Source organism: Martes martes (assembly GCF_963455335.1).
Source record: "Martes martes genome assembly, chromosome: 16".
Lineage (NCBI taxonomy): Eukaryota > Metazoa > Chordata > Mammalia > Carnivora > Mustelidae > Martes > Martes martes.
This window is the reverse complement of record NC_137904.1, coordinates 61793154-61811421: the sequence shown is the minus strand read 5'-3', so window position 1 is coordinate 61811421 and position 18268 is coordinate 61793154. Positions and strand designations below refer to the sequence as shown.

The 18268-nt window shown below is 59.1% G+C and overlaps 1 protein-coding gene across 2 annotated transcripts in view; it reads left to right on the top strand.

Moving 5' to 3' along the window:
* DNAH17 (dynein axonemal heavy chain 17) overlaps positions 1 to 18268 on the top strand; it is a gene marked incomplete at its 5' end in the record, with an annotated part of 91969 nt that overhangs the window by 13610 nt on the left and 60091 nt on the right. For both annotated transcript variants that reach the window (XM_080826459.1, XM_080826458.1), the window contains 10 exons: positions 4210 to 4318; positions 5212 to 5315; positions 6533 to 6673; positions 9226 to 9369; positions 11760 to 11942; positions 14398 to 14652; positions 15810 to 15979; positions 16509 to 16731; positions 17915 to 18031; positions 18126 to 18212. In XM_080826459.1, coding sequence (XP_080682585.1) covers positions 4210 to 4318; positions 5212 to 5315; positions 6533 to 6673; positions 9226 to 9369; positions 11760 to 11942; positions 14398 to 14652; positions 15810 to 15979; positions 16509 to 16731; positions 17915 to 18031; positions 18126 to 18212 — 1533 coding nt within the window. The remainder of the gene's footprint in view (positions 1 to 4209; positions 4319 to 5211; positions 5316 to 6532; positions 6674 to 9225; positions 9370 to 11759; positions 11943 to 14397; positions 14653 to 15809; positions 15980 to 16508; positions 16732 to 17914; positions 18032 to 18125; positions 18213 to 18268) is intronic.

Below are 18268 nucleotides of genomic sequence, written 5' to 3'. Positions count from 1 at the left end.
GGGCCCAGAGAGGTGTGGACTCGGGGCTACCGTGGGCCGTGGCAGGCACCACCCTCCCCCCGCCCGCAGATCCCTCCTCTGCCGTTGGGGCCCTGGGACCTTCACTCCCGCCCAAGTTAGGCAGGTTAGGATGGATGTGGCTCTGCATGAGTCTCCTGGGGCCGCTGCCACCACCGACCACAGACCGCGTGGCTTCCGACAGCCCACGTTTGCCATCTCCCAGTTCTGGAGGTCAGAAGTCCGAGATCTGTTTCCTTCTGCTAAAATCAAAGCGTCGGCCGAGCCCCTTCCTCCCGGAGGCTCCAGTGGGCTCCCCTGCATCCCTGCCCTTCCCACCTCCTCAAGGTCACTGCCTTCCCCATTCCACCTTCAGAGGACACCCCCCCCCCGCCTCTGCCTCCTTCTTCCCCTCTACCTTCTCACCTCCGTCTTCTAAGGACCTTGTGATTGCAATGCCCTCCACTCCCCCACCCCCGCCGGATAACCCGGGATGACCTCCCAGCGCCAAGGCTTTAACTGAATCACACCCGGAAATTCTCTTTTGCACGGCCACGGATCCCGGGGATTAGGATGTGGATGTCTCTCGGGAGCCAATGGACCCCCCCCTGCAGACCCCCCCCAAATCCAGGAAGGGACCCACAGGATTCCCTCTCCTTGGATCCCTGGGAATTTGGAGGAGGTGCCAGCCTCCTTCACATGGGCGTCCTGGGGAAGCAGAGGGACGGAGGAGGACAGCAGCCCAGTCAGAAGGAAGGGATCTGGGGAGGGCAGCGGGTGGCTGAGAGGCCCCCAGCCACGGGAGGAGCCTGGATGTGGACGTTGCAGGTCCCATCCCCGTGGGTCCTCTCGATGCGCCACGCCCGTGAGCTTCCTGTCTGCGACCTTACTTGGCCTGCGCACCCCGCTGACCGGCCTTCCTCTGTTTCTGCTTGTGCTTCGTGTCTCCGTCTGTCCTAGAGATGCTTCTGCTCACGGCTTCCTGGTGCGACGGCCCCTTTCCCAGAGCCGCAGGGCCACGAGTCTGTTGCCTTCCCTGGCCTGTCTTGCAGGGGCCCCGTCCGACTCCGTCGCGCACGTGGAGGGGAAGCTCCTCCACCTGCGGTCCTGGAAAGTTCCACCAGAGCTCGCCTTCCCCGAGCCCAGCAGGCCCCGTACCTTCCCCTACGACAGCAAGAGACCGCAGCAGCGACTCTATGAGTCCGAGGGCGTTTCTGGGACCTGGGACTTGCTTACCAAACGTGTATGGGACGGTGGCCAGAGAATACCGTGTGTTTGACCGAGCCGGGAAGCTGGTGCCCGCCTCACGTGCCGACCCAGAGAAGAGTGTAGATGTCACCAGAGGATCATGAACGAGGCCCTGGGGAGGCCGAGGGAGCCCCCTCCCTTCGGCAGAAGCGACCTCCTTGAAGAACACGCTGGGACAGCCAAAGGCCAAGTGAAGCGGGCCAGGTAAGGCCATCACACCGATTTGTCACAGGTCGTCACCACCCCGCCACCCACACGACCAGCCAAGAATCAGCCACGGTGCGTGCCTTACTGCAGCCCACGAATCAGGCCTGGCAGTGACGCCACAAGAATGTGTCCAACAGAAACAAAGAAGCTCGATTTCATTCATTTCTTGAGATAAAATGTTAACGGTCTCACATGTTTGTGCCGCCAGCGACAAAACACCAGGGTCTGTCATAAGCGCCCTTCCCTGCCCTAGCTTTCCCGGGAAGCGGCTCTCTCCAGACTCAGAGACGATTGCCTTCACCGGCCCCGAGCCCCTCCCAGCCGCGGCGGCGCCAAAAGTGTCTATGGGCCCTTTTCAGAGCAGAAGGCCTCCCATCACCTCCCACGGTGATGAACCAGAAGAAAAAAGCCCAGCCAAGTTTATTCTGAATTTTAAAAATTGGATCTTGGGGCGCCTGGCTGGCTCCGTCGGGGGAGCGAGCCCCTCTGGATCTCGGGGCCGTGAGTTCGAGCCCCACGTTGGGTGCAGACATGACTTAAATGAATAAATTTTTTTTTTTAGGTAAAAAAATTTTAAAAGTTTGATCTCATACGTCTGTATTTCCAAACAAAACCCAGCCACACCCATCTCTGTCCAACCCGGGAAGCGTGTTACTCAGCTACAAACAGGAACGTTGGACTAGGTGGGGAGGCAGGAAGTCAGGCCCGGGGCTCAGTGCCTGCGGCGACGCTTGCTGCTGACGCCCGTGCCCCTCTCTGGAGCCCTTCTCCCCAGGCCCTTTGCATCCTTCGCGTGGTTTCTGTTGCCAAGAGACCCCACCAGCCTGCAGACTGCTCGCATCTGTTAAGCGTCTGAGCTGGGGTGCAGTGGGGCGTGGTGCCTCGAGAGACCACGCGAGTGTGGGGTTTGTCCACATGACGCTTCGAGGACAGTGCCCTAAAGCTGTGCTAAAAAAAATACCCAGGACGTACCTAGCAGTTCATGGTTCCTCTCCCCGTGAACTCGGTTTACACCGGCAATTACAACAGCTCGGGGACTTTCGGCTACGTCTCTGGGCTGTTGCCAGGGGGATCGGCGATAAATGAACAGCCTTCCCGAGTCCCCGAGCATCCGTGTGAGTCGTGGGCAAGACGCGGCGCCCCGGCTGGGCCGGCCCCGGGTGCCGAGCCCGGGCCGCTCCTGCCGTCTCTGCCCCGTCTTCCGGGACGCAGCGCCTTTGCCCAGCTGGTTCCGTCCTGCGGAAGGGGCTCCCCTCGCCGTCCCCAGGACGTAGTTCCCAGGACGTAGTTCCTAAACCTACCAAAGAGGCGCTTCGTGAAATGGTCTCGTGTGGGACGTAGTCTCAAAGCGAGGGCACCCGTAAAGGGGAGGAGGCCACAGCCGGTGGTAGTTACTCGGCATCTGAACTTGGACGACTGGAGCCAATACTTCCCGTTCACTCGCTTTATGAGCTACAGACGCGTTCTCTCGCCGCCGTCCAGTCTCGACTCGTGGCGAGTTCTGAGCTTTATTTCTCTGCCCTCTCAACCCCTGAAAACACTTGAGGGAGAAGGTTGGGCCCATAGGAATGTACCAGATGTGTGGAAAGCGTTGTTCTGAAGGGCAAGCGGTCAGCCTCTGACGTCGGGTTTTAATTCTGTGTGTATCCCTCGCGTTATAAAGTAGAAGTGTCCTTGAAAAGTTAGATAAAATAAAAAATGTTGCTAGATAGAAGGATATTCCAAAACTCACATGGTGCTTGTGATTGAAAGAAGTAATTTAGGGGCGCCTGGGTGGCTCAGTTAAGCACCTGCCTTTGGCTCAGGTCATGATCTCGGGGTCCTGGGATCAAGTCCCACGTTGGGCTCTCTGCTCAGCAGGGAGCCTGCTTCTCCCTCTCCCTCTGCCCCTTCCCCTGCTCATGCTCTCTCCCAAATGAATAAATAAAATCTTAAAAAAAAAAAAGGAATAATTTATAAAACCTGGATACACCTTCCTTCTCCTTTTTTTTTCCTGGTTTGTGAATTGATGTTTTTTCCAGGCATTAAATTAATTTCTTGGAGCAGGTAGAGTGTAGCAAGAACGTGTCTTGTCGCTCCGATCCACTCTGTCCACAGCTAGCGCGGCTTCCCGCCGGATCCTGGGTCTCCTTCATGTAACCAGATTTCATGTTTGGGATCTCTCTTTTTTTTTTTTTTTTTAAGATTTTTATTTATTTATTTGACAGACAGAGATCACAAGCAGGCAGAGAGGCAGACAGAGAGAGAAAGGGGGAAGCAGGCTCCCTGCCGAGCAGAGAGCCCGATGCGGGGCTCAATCCCAGGACCCTGAGACCATGGCCTGAGCCGGAGGCAGAGGCTTTAACCCACTGAGCCACCCAGGCGCCCCTCACGTTTGGGATATCTGACCAAGGAGAGGCTCTGAGCCCAGGCGTGCTCCGGCTTCCCGTGTCTGTTTCTCTGAGTTTCTTTTTATGATTCTGAGCCAAGTAAAAACAGTTTGGATTACACACTCCCCACCATCCCATGATCCCCTTCCGTTTCTACCCCACACCGTGGGGAACTAAGAGTGACGTGTATGTCTAAATCCGCGGTGATAAAAATAGTTTGACACGTTGAGATCTCCCGGAATTTGATTTATACATAATTCCCAGTGAAATGACACTGACTGTAATTGGTTTGGTTGCTACTATGTGATAAGACCCTTCCTGTGAGACCATTTTAAAATCTGGTTGTATTTGGAACGGAGGCCCTGAAACCCCAGTCTTTGTGTTTCAGATAAAGACCACGGTGATGGACGTGGAGTTTCCACTCATAAAGTCGGAACTGGAAGCCATTGATGTCAAGCTGTCGCGTGCAGAAACCACGCTCTTCTGGAATAGCGAAGGTACAAAGACCACGTTCGTCTCACCCTGGGTTCAGCGTGGGTGAGGGGGGGCGGTGTCCAACATGTCCAGCATCTGTCCTAGGACACAGGCCAGGGGCTGGGTGGTCCTCTTTGCCTCCAACAGGGTTATGTTTAAGGCCAAAAGATGGGTCCCCCTGCTTGTCCTGTCCCAAAGAGACCATTTGCTGTCACTTACAAAGGAATCAGGCAAAGACCTCCTGGGGACATCCAAGGGTCCCAAAGTTTCCACAGTGGGCTCGTGGGGCCTGGGGCTTCATGGTGGGTTCCCACGCAGGGGCAGCAGGTGGGCCAAGGGTAGGCGTCAGGGAGGCAGAAGTGTGCCCGTGAAACAGAAGACCGCCTCCCTGACCTCCCTCACCGCCTCTGGTGGGCATCTCCTCCCACCACCTGGCTCTCCCAGCACCAGTGACTTGCCTGGTGCCATCTTTTCAGCCCTCTTTGGCCGTATCCTGCCTCCACCGTGTCAGTGAGAAAGTGCGACGGTCCACCTGCCTGAAACCAGGGTAGGCCTGGACTTTCTGTGCAAAGAAGCCTGTGCTTTTTCTTGTCACTGCTGCCCGGGGACACGCTTCTTTCCAGCCACTGCGGCCCAAGACGCCGAGACGAGTCGCGTGTCTCCAGCGCTCTGCTGGTGGCCGGAGGGGCAGGGGCGCGTGGGATGCAGGGTCCCCCGGCGGAACTAACGACCCACCTATTTGGGGATGGGGAAGTTCTGCTCCCAGAGAGAAGCCGTGGCATTCCGGAACTCTGGAGGCGCAGCGGACGTATTTCCAGGAGCCGTCTCAGAACGATGAGCCGTCAGCTGGCCCCAGAGAAGCTCTCCTTTCACTGAACTGTTCGTTTTGTAAGATACCTTTACGTTTATCTTTTAGGTGTGTTAGAATATATTCAAGAGATGCGAGAAATTCTCCATGACTTGCAGAACAGGATACAGAAAGCGAAGCAGAACATAGAAGGGATTTCTCAGGCCATGAAGGTGATTAAGCAGCAAGGCACGGAGCCGGGCTGCCTTGGAGGCCCAGGAGAGGGTCCTGGGGAAAAGGGGCCACGCAGAGATGCTCACGGAAAGTGCCAAAGGCAGTAGGAACTTGCTGTTTGAGGCTCTGGGCCACACGATGATGTCAAGGTGGCCCCAAGGCTGGGAAGTCCTGGGCCTGCAGAATTCAGCTCTGATCTGTTCCGCTGAGCTCCACAAGGGTGTCTTCGGGGTCCCCTCCATGCCAGGCCAGCGCCGGGGACAAGGGGCAGGAAGGCGCTGGGAGACTCAGCCCCAACCAATGGAGCACCGAGGTGACTTTCACTGTAGCCCAATCCAGAAAACAGGGGCGGGGGGGAGTCCTTCACTAGCCTCCCCACGGTCTCTCCTCGAGGCCCTGATCCACAGGGGCGTCTACAGAGCACAGCCCAAGGGAAGGTTTGATTGCCCCCCATTAATGCACAACGTCTACTGGTAACTGCGTTTCCCCTTTACAACAGTCGTGTTAAAGCTGTATTTCTCCATCGATGGATCAAAGTTAAATAATGACCGTGCCCCACCAGCTACCACCCACTACGGGCCCCCCAGGGGACTTCAGGTCATGCGGACCTCCCCACCTCCCTCTCCAGCCCGCCAGCCTCTGAGCTGGGAGATCTTCATGTGTCGGACTCGGGCTGACACTGGGTTCGGATCTCCCTGCGTTTCATTGTCATCTGTGTATCACTGTTGAGAATTTAATACAAACAAACAAAAGATCTAATTATCGGGTAATAGAGTAAAAGCGAAACCCTAATTACAGATGACAAGCGTCCTTGCGGCAGAACTCCCAACTGGAGGAGGCCAGAGGTCCCCACTCCCCACCCTTCCCTGCCCCCACAGCAGGTCAGGTGCCCCCACAAAAGGGGCGAGTCCCCCCTGGGCCTGCTCTTGGGAGCCATGGACGTGCTGCCCAGCTCTGACCATCTACCCCTCGCCCCGGACGCTGGCCCCGGGTTGGCCCCTCTGGGCCTGCTTGGGTGAAGCCTCCAGGGGTCTCCTGGCCACCCCAAGCCCCTGACTGGTTTTGAGGCCAACAAGGTTCTCTGCTCAACGGTCCCTCCGGGGTCCCCAGGCGTCTCCGAGGGACAAGAACATTGGCACCGAGGAGCGTGTGGCGAAACCATGAGACCACAGGCATTGTCCCCAGGTGCTCCCTCACGCCCACCTTTTCCCGGCAGGACTGGTCGGCCAACCCGCTGTTTGAGAGAAAGGACAACAAGAAGGAGGCCCTGCTGGACCTGGACGGAAGGGCAGTCAGCCTCAACAAGCGCTACACGATGATCAAGGAGGCTGGCCTGAAGATCCAAGCCATGGTCGCGGTAAGGACTCGCCCAGAAGGGGCCTCAAGAGGCCGCCCACTTCCAGTAGAAGAGGGAGGGCCAGAAATGCCCTAAAAATGACTTTAGGGTCACGGACGTCCACTGTCTCTAATCCGGGAGTCTCACTTTCAAACAGCAACTGCCCTAAATGGACCCCCGTTAGCCAACTTCCTCTTGCGATGAGTCTGCCCTCCTCTGTGGTAAGGGGTCAGCACCCCCCTACCCCGCACAAAATCAGTATAGACAAGTGACATCTTTGCGCAAGGTCAACACATCTCGTTTCCCTGAGCCACACGGGGTGAGGGCAGGTGCTGAGTGCGTCCCCGCTGTCTTTCACGGCTCCCCCTCTGGAGCGCGAGCAGGGAACAAAGCAGGTAAATGCATGAGGAACATGAAACATGCATGTGCGGTGTAGACCAGGACAGTGCGATGGCCCCCATGTCCGGTGCTGCCGAGAGCGTAGGTCATCCCTTTCCTCCAATAGCCTCAACAGCCGTGGGCCTCTGTCCCCGCTGGCATGAGCCGAGGGAGGAGGCCAGACGTTTGCCGGGCGCCCTGGAAGCCGTGTGCCTGGGTGTCTGCCAGCGGGGGTCACCCTTCTTCCTCACTTGGCAGCTGTTGTTATCCAGCTCCCATGTTAGCTCGTCTCCGAGGCAGATGGGCAAGGCGGAGCTCTGGTCGGCCTGAGAAGGAGAAAGTTCTCCCTCGAGCTCCAGATATTTTCAGGGCAGTTTTCTGGGGGCTTCCCTGTGCCCGGGTGCAAATCATGCATAAGGATTTCGATGATGACCATCACCCCAGAAAGCCCGCGGGTCCCTCTGGGGGAGGGTCTGTCGCTGTTCGCAGGGTCCAGCCTTTGCTGGGAAGGTGACTGCCCCAGCGGAGGGACGTGATTGGACCAAAAAATATTTCGTCTCGTTTTCAGATCCTCTTCCTTCCCCCTTTGGCACGGTGCCAGCAGGTGCCATCAATGAAAATGTTAAACTGCAAACAGAAGACTTGGAAGAATTAACCGATTAATCTGTTAACACTCTCGGGTGTGCTGGAAATAGGGCCCAGGAGAGATAAGTTTGGCTGGAGGAAGGGACAGGTTCGCAGCCCAGCAGCCCAGCGAGAGGACAGGAGAGGAGGCAGGGTGGCAGGGAACAGGACCCTAGAGAAGCGGAGGCCAGCAAGCCGCCAAGACAAGGCTTTGTTTTCATATTTGCCGGAGTTCCCTCTGCACATGATCGTCATTTAAACCATTTCTTTCCACCTTCCACTGAAGTCATTTAAGCCTGTGTCTTCTTTCTTCTATTAAAAGACAACTGCCTGAGGGGACAGACTGGGTCATCTTCATCGATGTGTTCCCTGTGGCACTCAGTGTCTTACACACTCATCCATCCCCTCACCCACACATCCATCCTTCCATCCATCCATCAGTCCATCAGTCCATCCACCCACCCACCCATCCTTCCATCCACAAATCTACCCACCCACCCACACATCCATCCACTCATCCATCCATCATCCATCCATCCCTCATCCATTCAACCATCCATCATCCATCCATACTCCATCCAACCATCCATCATCCATCCAACCATCCATCTACCCATCCATCATCCATCCAACCATCCATCCATCCATCCAACCATCCATCATCCATCCATCCATCATCCATCCAACCATCCATCCATCATTCATCCAACCATCCATCCGTCTATCCATCATCCATCCAACCATCCATCATCCATCCAACCATCCATCTACCCATCCATCATCCATCCAACCACCCATCCATCCATCCATCATCCATCCAACCATCCATCATCCATCCATCCATCATCCATCCAACCATCCATCCATCATTCATCCAACCATCCATCCATCCATCCATCCTCCATCCATCCATCCATCCTCCATCCAACCATTCATCATCCATCCAACCATCCATCCATCATTCATCCAACCATCCATCCGTCCATCCATCGTCCATCCAACCATCCATCATCCATCCAACCATCCATCCATCATCCATCATCCATCCAACCATCCAACCATCCATTCACCAGCTCCTGCTTTGCCCCAGGCCTCCTGCTGCATGCTGAAGGCACAGTGGTGGAAGGGACAGTCAACACCTGTCCTCATATAGCTTGACATCAAAGGGAGGTACAGACTAGACACAAATAAACAAAGTCATTCAGGGTTGTCATCTGTGCCACGGTAGGCCCAAATAATGGATTGCTAGAGGGAATACAGGCGAGAGGCAGGACAGAAGCCAAACCTGAGATGAATGGGGGGGGTGCCAAAGGAGGGCTTTCCTTTGTGAGGAGGTGACACTTGGGCTGAAACCTAGAAGAAGCCAGACCTGGCAAGAATGGGAGGGAGCAGCCTGTGCAAAGACTCTGACATAGGAAAGCGCCTGGCATATTCGAGAAGCAAAAAGCAGCCGTGTGTCTGAAGCAGGTGTGCAGGGACAAGGGCAGCCCAGAGAGTCGCCAAGCGGGTTGGTTAAAGAGAGAGCAGGTGAACCCGTGAAACAGCAGCCAACTGTGTGGTCCTGTTTGCAGGAAAATGCCGAACTGTTCAGAGCAGATACAATGGGCCAGTCCTGGAAGGACTATGTCAACTATGTGGACACCATGGTCCTGGACGAATTTGACCATTTCATCCGCAAATCTCTGAATTACTTCATAGACAACATGGTCATGGATGTGAGTCATAAATACAAGATATGCATGTATTTGTTGCTATAAATAAGTTGTTACACATATAAGGTCTATCTTGGGATCTATGGTTGGCGGTTTCCTGATGAATGACCAGGCTACAACGTTACAAACAAACAGACATTAGAGCGTGCAGAGGGTAGACTACGTGCTCTGGCTTTAAAACTGAATGTCCCGTACCCCAGGGCCCTCTCTAGTCCCCAGTGCTCGGACCATCTGGTCACCTTCCATCCGCCGCAGCATCGATCGGCTACAGAATACCCAAACAGTCCTGCCTTGTTGCCAGGTGAGGGGAAGCAGCCGCCACTGTCCCCAACTCAAGCGGGTCGGGCAGGGCGTACCCCCCAGTCACCTGCATCAGCTACTAACCTGCCTAACCCTCCGCGGGGCCCGCGGGGTCCGAGGAAGTGCAAAACAGGTCAGCAAAAAGGATGTGCTGCTAATTTCATCCTGGCGTCCTCCAGCATTTTCCATGGGGTTGAGCCCTTTCCCGCCCGTGTATTTTTCATTACCAGAATTCCCAAATGATTCCGAATACTGCCAGTGAGAGCAGCTCAAGGTCCCCGCACCCAGCGTGGGCGCAGGAAGGATGGTGGGAGGACAGCACGACGCCCTTGTGCTAACCACAGAGGCTGGCGAGTCCCTTGGAGCCCAGCACGTGTGTCTCACAGGCCAGGTGTCACCGGACACAGACCCGAAATTCTGTTGGTGAAAGTCACCGTCGCTACCAGCCGCAAGGCTCACCCAGCAACCCACAATGGTGCAAAGTTTCCACAAGTCACAGTCAAAACCATAAGGACAGATTGTCCTTCTCCCCAAATCCCAGGGAGCCCCCCTATTTGCAAGTGGGCAGGGAGCAGGAGCAGACCCCGGGGGGAGGCTTTAGAAAAGCCTGGTCATTGGAGTTTGTGACAACTGACTTTTTGTACCAGTTAGCAGTTCACTTGGACACCAGCAAACACTGTCCCTTGGTCAGAGAGAAGACCAGTGGGTTCTCGAGTCAACCACCCACGGGGCCGCCATGGGACTGTGTTCGGAAAATTAGCGGCCGTGGAGTGGGTCTCATGACCTCCTATGGACCTTGACCTATACTCCTAGAATCCCTGGGGTGTTGGGCTAACCTCCCTGAGGTCGCCTGACCGGTGGGGCCGGCCCCTCCGCCTCACAGCCTCACGAGGGGCCTCCGGGAACACACCGGGTTATGGCACCCACCGGCTTTACGGATGGGATCCTCCCAGGGCTTGTCTTTTAGGAGTCTTTTAGGAGCTCAACCAATGGGTGGCGACACAATTTTGCCATGGAAATAAAAAATAAAAGAGAGACACTAAAAAGATCACAATGAAATGTGAAGAAAATAACTAATAATAATTAATGCCCTCCTTCATGAAGAGAGGCGTCCGTTTTCCAAACACTGGGGCGCAGACGGGAGCCGAGCCTGGGACCTGTGCTCCTCCCTGGCATATCGTCTCGAGGACGTTGATGGGTGCCAGCGTCCCATGGGAAATAGCGGGAGACGACGCCGTCCTGCTTTTGTCGCTGAGCTTTGCTGCATCGTGACTGACGCGTTCTCAGTTTCTAGGAGAGTCTAGCGTGCGACCTGGCCGTACCCCGTCTTGTTTCACGCTCCCAGGGTTCCCCGTGGTGGTTTCGCTCAGCCCGAGATACGCGTGGTTGTGATCCGCTGTCATCCACTCCGCGGCTCGCTGAGGTTCCTGTCACATGATAGAAACGCCGGTGCCTCCCAGAACCTCGTCAATGGAGACCCAAAACCAAGCCACCAACTGGTTATTTTATCTTTCACGGCAGAATTCTTTTACTGTCAACTAGTTATGCAGCGAGGTCACTCACGGCGGAACTCCCCAGAACCAGGGACGTGAACCTTGTGCTTTCTGGAGCCTGGCAATGCCCGTCCTGCACAGCCGTGACCCCACCGGCCCCTGGAAGGGAGCGGGCCACCTCTCCCTCGCCTCCTACGTTACTGACTGACTTTGTCCTCCCAATAACCCCAAGAGATGGGGGCAGTTGGTGTCGCTGGTGTATAAAACAGTCACCCTCAGTTTACGTATCTGGGGAAACTGGGAGGTCAAGCGTGTTGTCCAAGGCCACAGGGCTGGGAAGTAGCGGACACAAGCTTGGCACCGAGGCCATGGGCTCTCCCCGGCACTTCTGCGGGTGCGCTGACCCCCTCCAGCCTGCGCCGGGCCCTGTGGCCATGTGTGTGGTTTCCTCTGGTTCACTCGAGGGGCCCCGGGGAAGCGCGCTCTCCCAGGTGGCCCCAGCCTGCCTTGGTCAGCCCCGGGGTGCCTTGAGAGAACATCGGGGCCTTGGGAGTGGCTCCACCGAGCTCAAGGCCTTGACCCCGGGCCGGCCTGTTGCAGGAGAGCGTGGCGCCCCTGTTCGAGGTCCGCATGGAGCTGGATGAGGTCGGGCTGGTCTTCCATCCATCCCTGGAGATGGGCACAGACAACAGCCTCCTGACGCTGATCGAGAGCCTGGTCAACGACATCTACAACACGGCCAAGCTCATCCCCAGGCTGGCCAAGGGCCAAATGAGCTACAAGGTCAGTCTGGGCCCGCGAGGCCTGGGCAGTGGCCTTCCCCCTCCCGCTGCCTTCCTCACCCTGTGGTGTCCCGTCACTCGCAGTTTGAACACCCGTGGCTCTGGGTGAAAGGAGCAGCACAGAGGGGTCTGTCAGGTCCCCGGGGGACAAACGGCTTCCCTCCCCACTCTGGAAATCCCGTCCTCCTTCCCGGAGTGGCTTCTCCTCGGTCGGCCGGTTCGCACCCCCGCTGCTCGCGGGGTGTGATCTCCCCCGTGTCCTGGTGTCTCCCTCGCTTCTGCAAGTCCGGCGCTGGGGGCCCCTCCACACGCAGGCGTTTCGACGACCCTGTGCGCCCAGGTTCTGGCAATGCATTAAACCCCTTTAAGCAAGACAGGTCAGACTGTGGGGACACCGAAGGCACAGGAAGTTTTGCTTCCCCGAGGGGAGGTCTGAGGGGGTGTGTGCGTCAGGGCAGTGTTTGTGTGAGAGTCAGACGAAAACCAGAAAAGCCTTCGCGCCGTCAAACGGGGGGAGCGGCTTCAACAGACTCCAGTCCGTCCGGACAAAGGCCCCTGCGTGAGTCACCGGCACCCGCGGGGCCGGGAAGGTGCCGGCGGCAGGTCACTGCTCAGCGAGTTGTGGGGCAGCGTTTAGGATCTGATTGCACTCGTTGAGAGAGACAACAATCTGTCTTTCTCTGGATACGCTCCAAACTCTTAGGGTGCTCAGTTCCGGAAACAGGATGGGGGTAAGGAGGGAGAGGGGGGCCGACCCGGGGATGCAGAGAGGTTTTCATTGCAAATACGTCCGTGTTGCTTGAGGTTTTTGATAACAACAGGCGTGAATTACTTGCAGTAAACGTTTCCGTAGTGTCGGGGAAGAAGGTACGTGTGCGCTTGTGCGCGTGTGAGTGCTTGTGTGTGGGCGTGTGGGCGCAGGGAGGCAGGGGTCCGGGGGAAACAGCTCACAGAGCAAGGACAGCGGCCGGAGCAGCGGAGGCACCTCGCGTCTGAAAGGGCGGGAGGGGTCTCCAGGCCGACAGCGTCAGGCAAAGGGGAGGTGCCCGGGCCAAGCGCTCCAGGGTCCAGAATAGAGTCTGTCACCAGAGGTCAGCTCAGGTGTGGACGTGGGACCCGGTGTGCTCCAGAGTCTGGCGGGATGCACGTGTGGAGCTCCCGCTCCCCCCCGTGGGGCTCCGGGGGACCCACCTGCTGATGAAGACTCACGAGGAGGAGGACAGAGCAAGACAGGGGTCCTGCCGATGGCGCTGCCGCCCAGCCCGCGCTCCCCGCACGCAGGCCCCGCTTGTGCCCCTGGGATCTTCCTTTGCAGAGGTGGCGGAGTGGCCGTGGGGAGAGGTCAGCGCCATGGAGAGAAAAGTTAATGCCGTTCACGGTGCCCATAGGAACGAGAGGCCTGGCCAATGGTGCAGGGCTGCGGGGTCACAGCCCGTGCAGAGGTGGGGGTGAGAGGCAAGCCCGGGCCGGAGCCTTTCCAGAGGTTTCCGCGGGAAAAGGCAAGGCGGCTGGGGGAAACTGCTGAGCCAGTTTGTGTGAGTTGGCGGATCTGGGCTCCGGGGTTCACCGGCAGTGAGTGGTACCTGACCCTGGGCCACGCAGGGTAGGAGGAGTGTTGGCTAAAGCAGGTGGGGGGGGGGGTGGCTGTGGACTCAGGGGCTGGTTGGTTTGCGTATGAAGATCTTCCGTCTCTCTCAGCATTGGCTAGTTTCCAGAAGGGCAGCGTCTCCCAGCCAGCAAGAGTGTTTGAGATGTCAAGGCATCCTAAGATACAGAGAATAAAAACCACAATCGACACACAGCGCCCCGCCTGGGGAGGCTGCCGCTCCACGAGCCAATGAGTCGTCCTGTTGCTCAAACCCGCTTGGGTTCGGCTTTCTGTTGCTCGAAACTCAAACGATTCTGTCCCTCTCAGGCCCCCCGGGTCCCCGCTCTAGCCGTCCGCACGCGACGTCCTTTAGCTCCTCAGACATCTGCTTCCTCCCAGCACAGGGCCTTTGCATGTGCTTGGCTGCTGCTCTTGCTCTTGGCCTAGCCGTCCACCGGTTCTCGAAACAACGGTCACGTCCTCGGGGAACGTTCCCTGACGTCCTCCTGCTGCGCATTAAAGCAAGGCTCCGAGTCTGTAATTCTCGGAGGGGTGTCTGACCCCACGCCGGGTCCACACCCCCTGGTGCCCAGAGCCCCCCCCTCGTGTGGCACACACAGCAGGTGCCAAGTTACTCTTGCATGAATGAATCGGGGCGTGCAAGCCGTCCTGGGGTCTGCCGGACAAGAGTCCCTTTCACTAGTCTCTCGGGAGGACATGGCCCCTTGACAAATGGCTGTTTTCCATCTCGGGAGGTTGGCAACACTTCCACCGGCAGAAAGACGCCCTGCGGGGCGGAGAGATCCCACCGAAGCCGTGACCCCTGGCCAAACGCACACGGGTCTGCTCCCCTCCTGCCCCCTTGCAGGCAGACCTGGAAGACATGACGGACCTCATAGAGATGAGGGAGGAGATGTCCAACCTGGTCATCGGCGCCATGAAGGAGGCTGAGGAGTACCAGGACTCCTTCGAGAGGTACGCCTACCTCTGGACGGACGACCCCCAGGAGTTCATGAAGAACTTCCTGATCTACGGGCGCGCGGTCACCCCAGAGGACTTGGACACCCGGGCCGAAGAGACCCTCTCCAAGACGCCGCCCAGCCTCACCCAGTTCCAGCAGCAGGTGTGCGCCCGCTGCCTCACCCCTGTATTCCTGCCCCCTCCCCAGGGGGCAGGGCTGCTTGCTGGGCTTGGGTCGAACCTTGGGTGAAAGGTTTTTATTTTTTTAAGACTTATTTTAAAGATTTTGTGTATATATTTGAGAGAGACAGAGAGGGAAAGAGAGGGCATGAGCGTAGGGGAGAGGGAGAAGCAGACTCCCCACTGAGCAGGGAGCCCGACATGGGGCTCGTGATCATAACCTGATCATGACCCCGGGATCATGACCTGAGCCGAAGGCAGACGCTTCACTGACGGAGCCCCCCAGGCACCCCAGGTGAATGGTTTTTAAATGTGGGTTTGATTATTACTCTAGTTTGGTGTCTCCCAACGGAGCAGGTGACTGACATGGAGAAGAGTCTGTGACTCACGGGTCCAGAAGGGGGGGGCACACTCGGCCCCGCAGGGCCACGGAGGAAGCACCAGGGTCCGTCTGAGGCAGAGGGACAGAGGGAAGGCGGATCCGCAGCCGGTGTTGTGGTTTTCACGGGAAAGAACGGGCTTGGGATGGGCGCGTGGGAGTCCTGCCAGTGGACTCCCAGGTGTACCCCGGAGCGGGTTGTCGTCTGGTCCCTGGCCCTGGGGTGATTAGGACAGGGGAATATTGGCCCCGAGTGCAAAGACAGCGGGTGGGGTGGGGCTCTGGGTTGTTCGTATACGAAAGATGAGCCCCCTGGGGAGTGGTCTGCTCTCAGGGTCCATCAGTCCTGGGAGGGGCAGTGCCCTCAGGGTCTTGCCCTCCCAGGAAAGACAGAACACAAGACCACAGTGGCTACGCACACCTCCCCTCTTCCCCAAGCACGGGGAGAGACAGACGCCCGTGAGCAGCAGGGACGCACCCACCGGGGAGCTGGGCGGGTGGAGGTCGGCTGCGGGCCCCGAGAGCCCCGAGAGCCCCGAGAGCCCCGAGAGCGTGGCGAGGGCTGTGGTTCCCGTGACCACATTCACCCCTGAGCTCCCGGCCTGTTCAGAAACCCAGCTGGCCTTGCCCGAGGCCGTCCCCTTCCGACAGGCTGGGGGGCTGCGGGGGTCCCGGGGGTGGCTGGGAGAAGAAGAAACCCGCGGGAAGGGCCGCCCGCCTCCCTGGGCGGCCCGACGGTGAGCCGCGGCCGTGTTTCCCAGATCGACTCCTACGAGAAGCTGTACGAGGAGGTGTCCGGGTGCGAGAACACCAAGGTGTTCAGCGGGTGGCTGCAGTGCGACTGCCGCCCCTTCAAGCAGGCCCTGCTGAACACCATCCGGCGTTGGGGCTTCATGTTCAAGCAGCACCTGACCAACCACGTCATCAGCAGGTGGGCGCCCGTCCTGCCGCGACCCGACCTTGACTGCACCGGGACAGCCGGACAGACGCCTTCGTGGTGCTGGGGGCGGAGGGGGCGCTCCTGCCGGGCAGGCGTGGGGGGAAGGTCAGCGTCGAGGCCGGCAGCCCCCCCGCCGTCCAGGGTGGGCCGGGTGGACAGGCGCCGCCCGGCTGTGAGTGGACGCCCTGGGCTTTGTGGGGCCCGATTCACCGAGCGCCTCCGCGTCATGTGGCCGGGGGACCGGTGACTGCGCCATCACAGGTGGTAGTCGGGGCCGCAGGGGGCCAGGAGGCTGTGCAGGTGGGCTGAGCTCCGTCCGCGAGGCCCCGTTGGAGCGGAACAGGGGGCGCGTAGGTGAGGGTCAAGAGCGGGTGTCCTGAGGTGGACAGGAGCTCCCCCTCGCTCAGTGGGGCCCTGCTGCATGACCGGGAGGCCCCCGCTGCCGACCGCCCCCCCAGACAGGCCTCACCAGCCGCCCCATGGAGGGTGGCGCCCCTCACGGGGGCCTCTCGTTCGACAGCCTGGCTGACCTGGAAACCTTCATGAAAGTCGTCAGGTCGGGCTTGACCAAGAGCCTCAAGGAGGGGGACTACAACGGCCTCGTGGAGGTGATGGGTCACCTGATGAAGGTCAAGGAGAGGCTGGCGGCCACCGACAACATGTTCGAGCCCCTGAAGCAAACCATTGAGCTGCTCAAGTCCTACGGGGAGGAGATCCCGGAGGAGACGCACGTGAAGCTGCAGGTGGACGGGCCGGGGGGGGGACCGGGGGGGGCAGGGGGCGGGGGCCGTGCAGGGAAGGTGGGGGCGCAGCCCCGTGCTGGGGGCCTTGCGACTGGAGCGCAGGCTGTTGTGACTGGGGACAAGGCCCCTCACGTGGGACCAGCAGGATAGACCCCTCCTCCTCTGGGTTCAGGAATTTGGAATGTGGAGGCGGGAGAGGGCTCCGCGCAGAGGACGGGACGGCGAGGTGGCCTCCGGGTGGGGCCGGGGGTTCCTCCGTTGATTGTTGAATTAAAAATGCCTTCCTAGCCCACCCCTGCCCCCAAGGATGGGTCAGCCCTGGATGCAGGGGACGGGGGACAGAGAGCGGGGTCCGCGGAGGCCCTGCGGAGGTTAGGGACACGGCCGTGAGGCCGGGGGAGGGCCGGCTGTGGCGGGAGCTCCCGGACCCGGGAGGCCCGTGTGGCACGGGGCTGGCCAAGGGACCACACTTCGCAGCTAATTTGGAAGTGGTCGGAGCAGCTGTGTGCGCCGGCTGGGCTGGGGGCAGGAAGGACGAGGGGAAGGGTCCTGAAGCCACAGCCCAGCCACTCCCTGGAGGGTCCCCCATCCCTTTCTCCACTCTCTGTGCTGCTCTGGATCCCTGCCGAAACCCCGCGGCAGAGGGGACGGCAGAAGTGCGGGGCAGGGGTGCAGGAGCCGGGGGGCGCTGCCCGGGTTCCTGCTACGGGGCCGGGGCCGCCCCTGCCGCCCTGTCCACAGTCCAGCGGGGCCGGATGTGCCGCGCATGCGGCCAGGCCTGGGGGCGCCTGGTGTGAAACAGGCTTTGAGCCGTGCCGCCGCCCACGGAACGCTAACTCCTCACGGAGGCAAGGCAAACCCGTCTCCTTTCCTTGTGGGCGAAGAACGTGTGGGCTGGGATTCTCTTCAAAATATTTTGTGATCCGAAGTCCAATGTTTGTGCGAGTGGGGGGGACTTCGAAAGTACCAAAACCCCTCAGATGGTTACAGCCGTTCTGGCAAAGTTCTCGAAGCGGGGGACGGGCTGGCCGTTGCACCAGGGTGCGGCCTCAGGGGGGCCAGCGGAGGGAGGCACGGGACTCTCTGAGCTGCATCGGCAAGTCCCCGTGAGCGCAGGCGATCTCACGGTGGAGGGCGTTTAGGAGAGCAGGAGAGGAAGGGACCCTGGCCCTCGTGTGCGCAGGAGCTGCCGGAGCAGTGGACAAACACGAAGAAGCTGGCTGTCCAGGTGAAGCAGAACGTGGCGCCCCTGCAGGCCAACGAGGTCAACATCCTGAGGCGAAAGTGCCAGCAGTTCGAGGTAGAGACGCCCGGGGCCGGGACGCCCTCTGCGAGGCCGGGCTGCCTCCGGGGACGGTCACCCGGGGACGGTCACCCGGGCGCTTCTCCCGCAGCGCAAGCAGCAGGAGTTCCGAGAGAAGTTCCGGCGAGAAGCCCCGTTCAGCTTCACGGACCCCGACCCCTACAAGTCCCTGAATAAGGTACGTGGGTCAAGGGCCCTGGCGCCCTCCCAGCCTCTCTCCTCGAGCGCTCATCC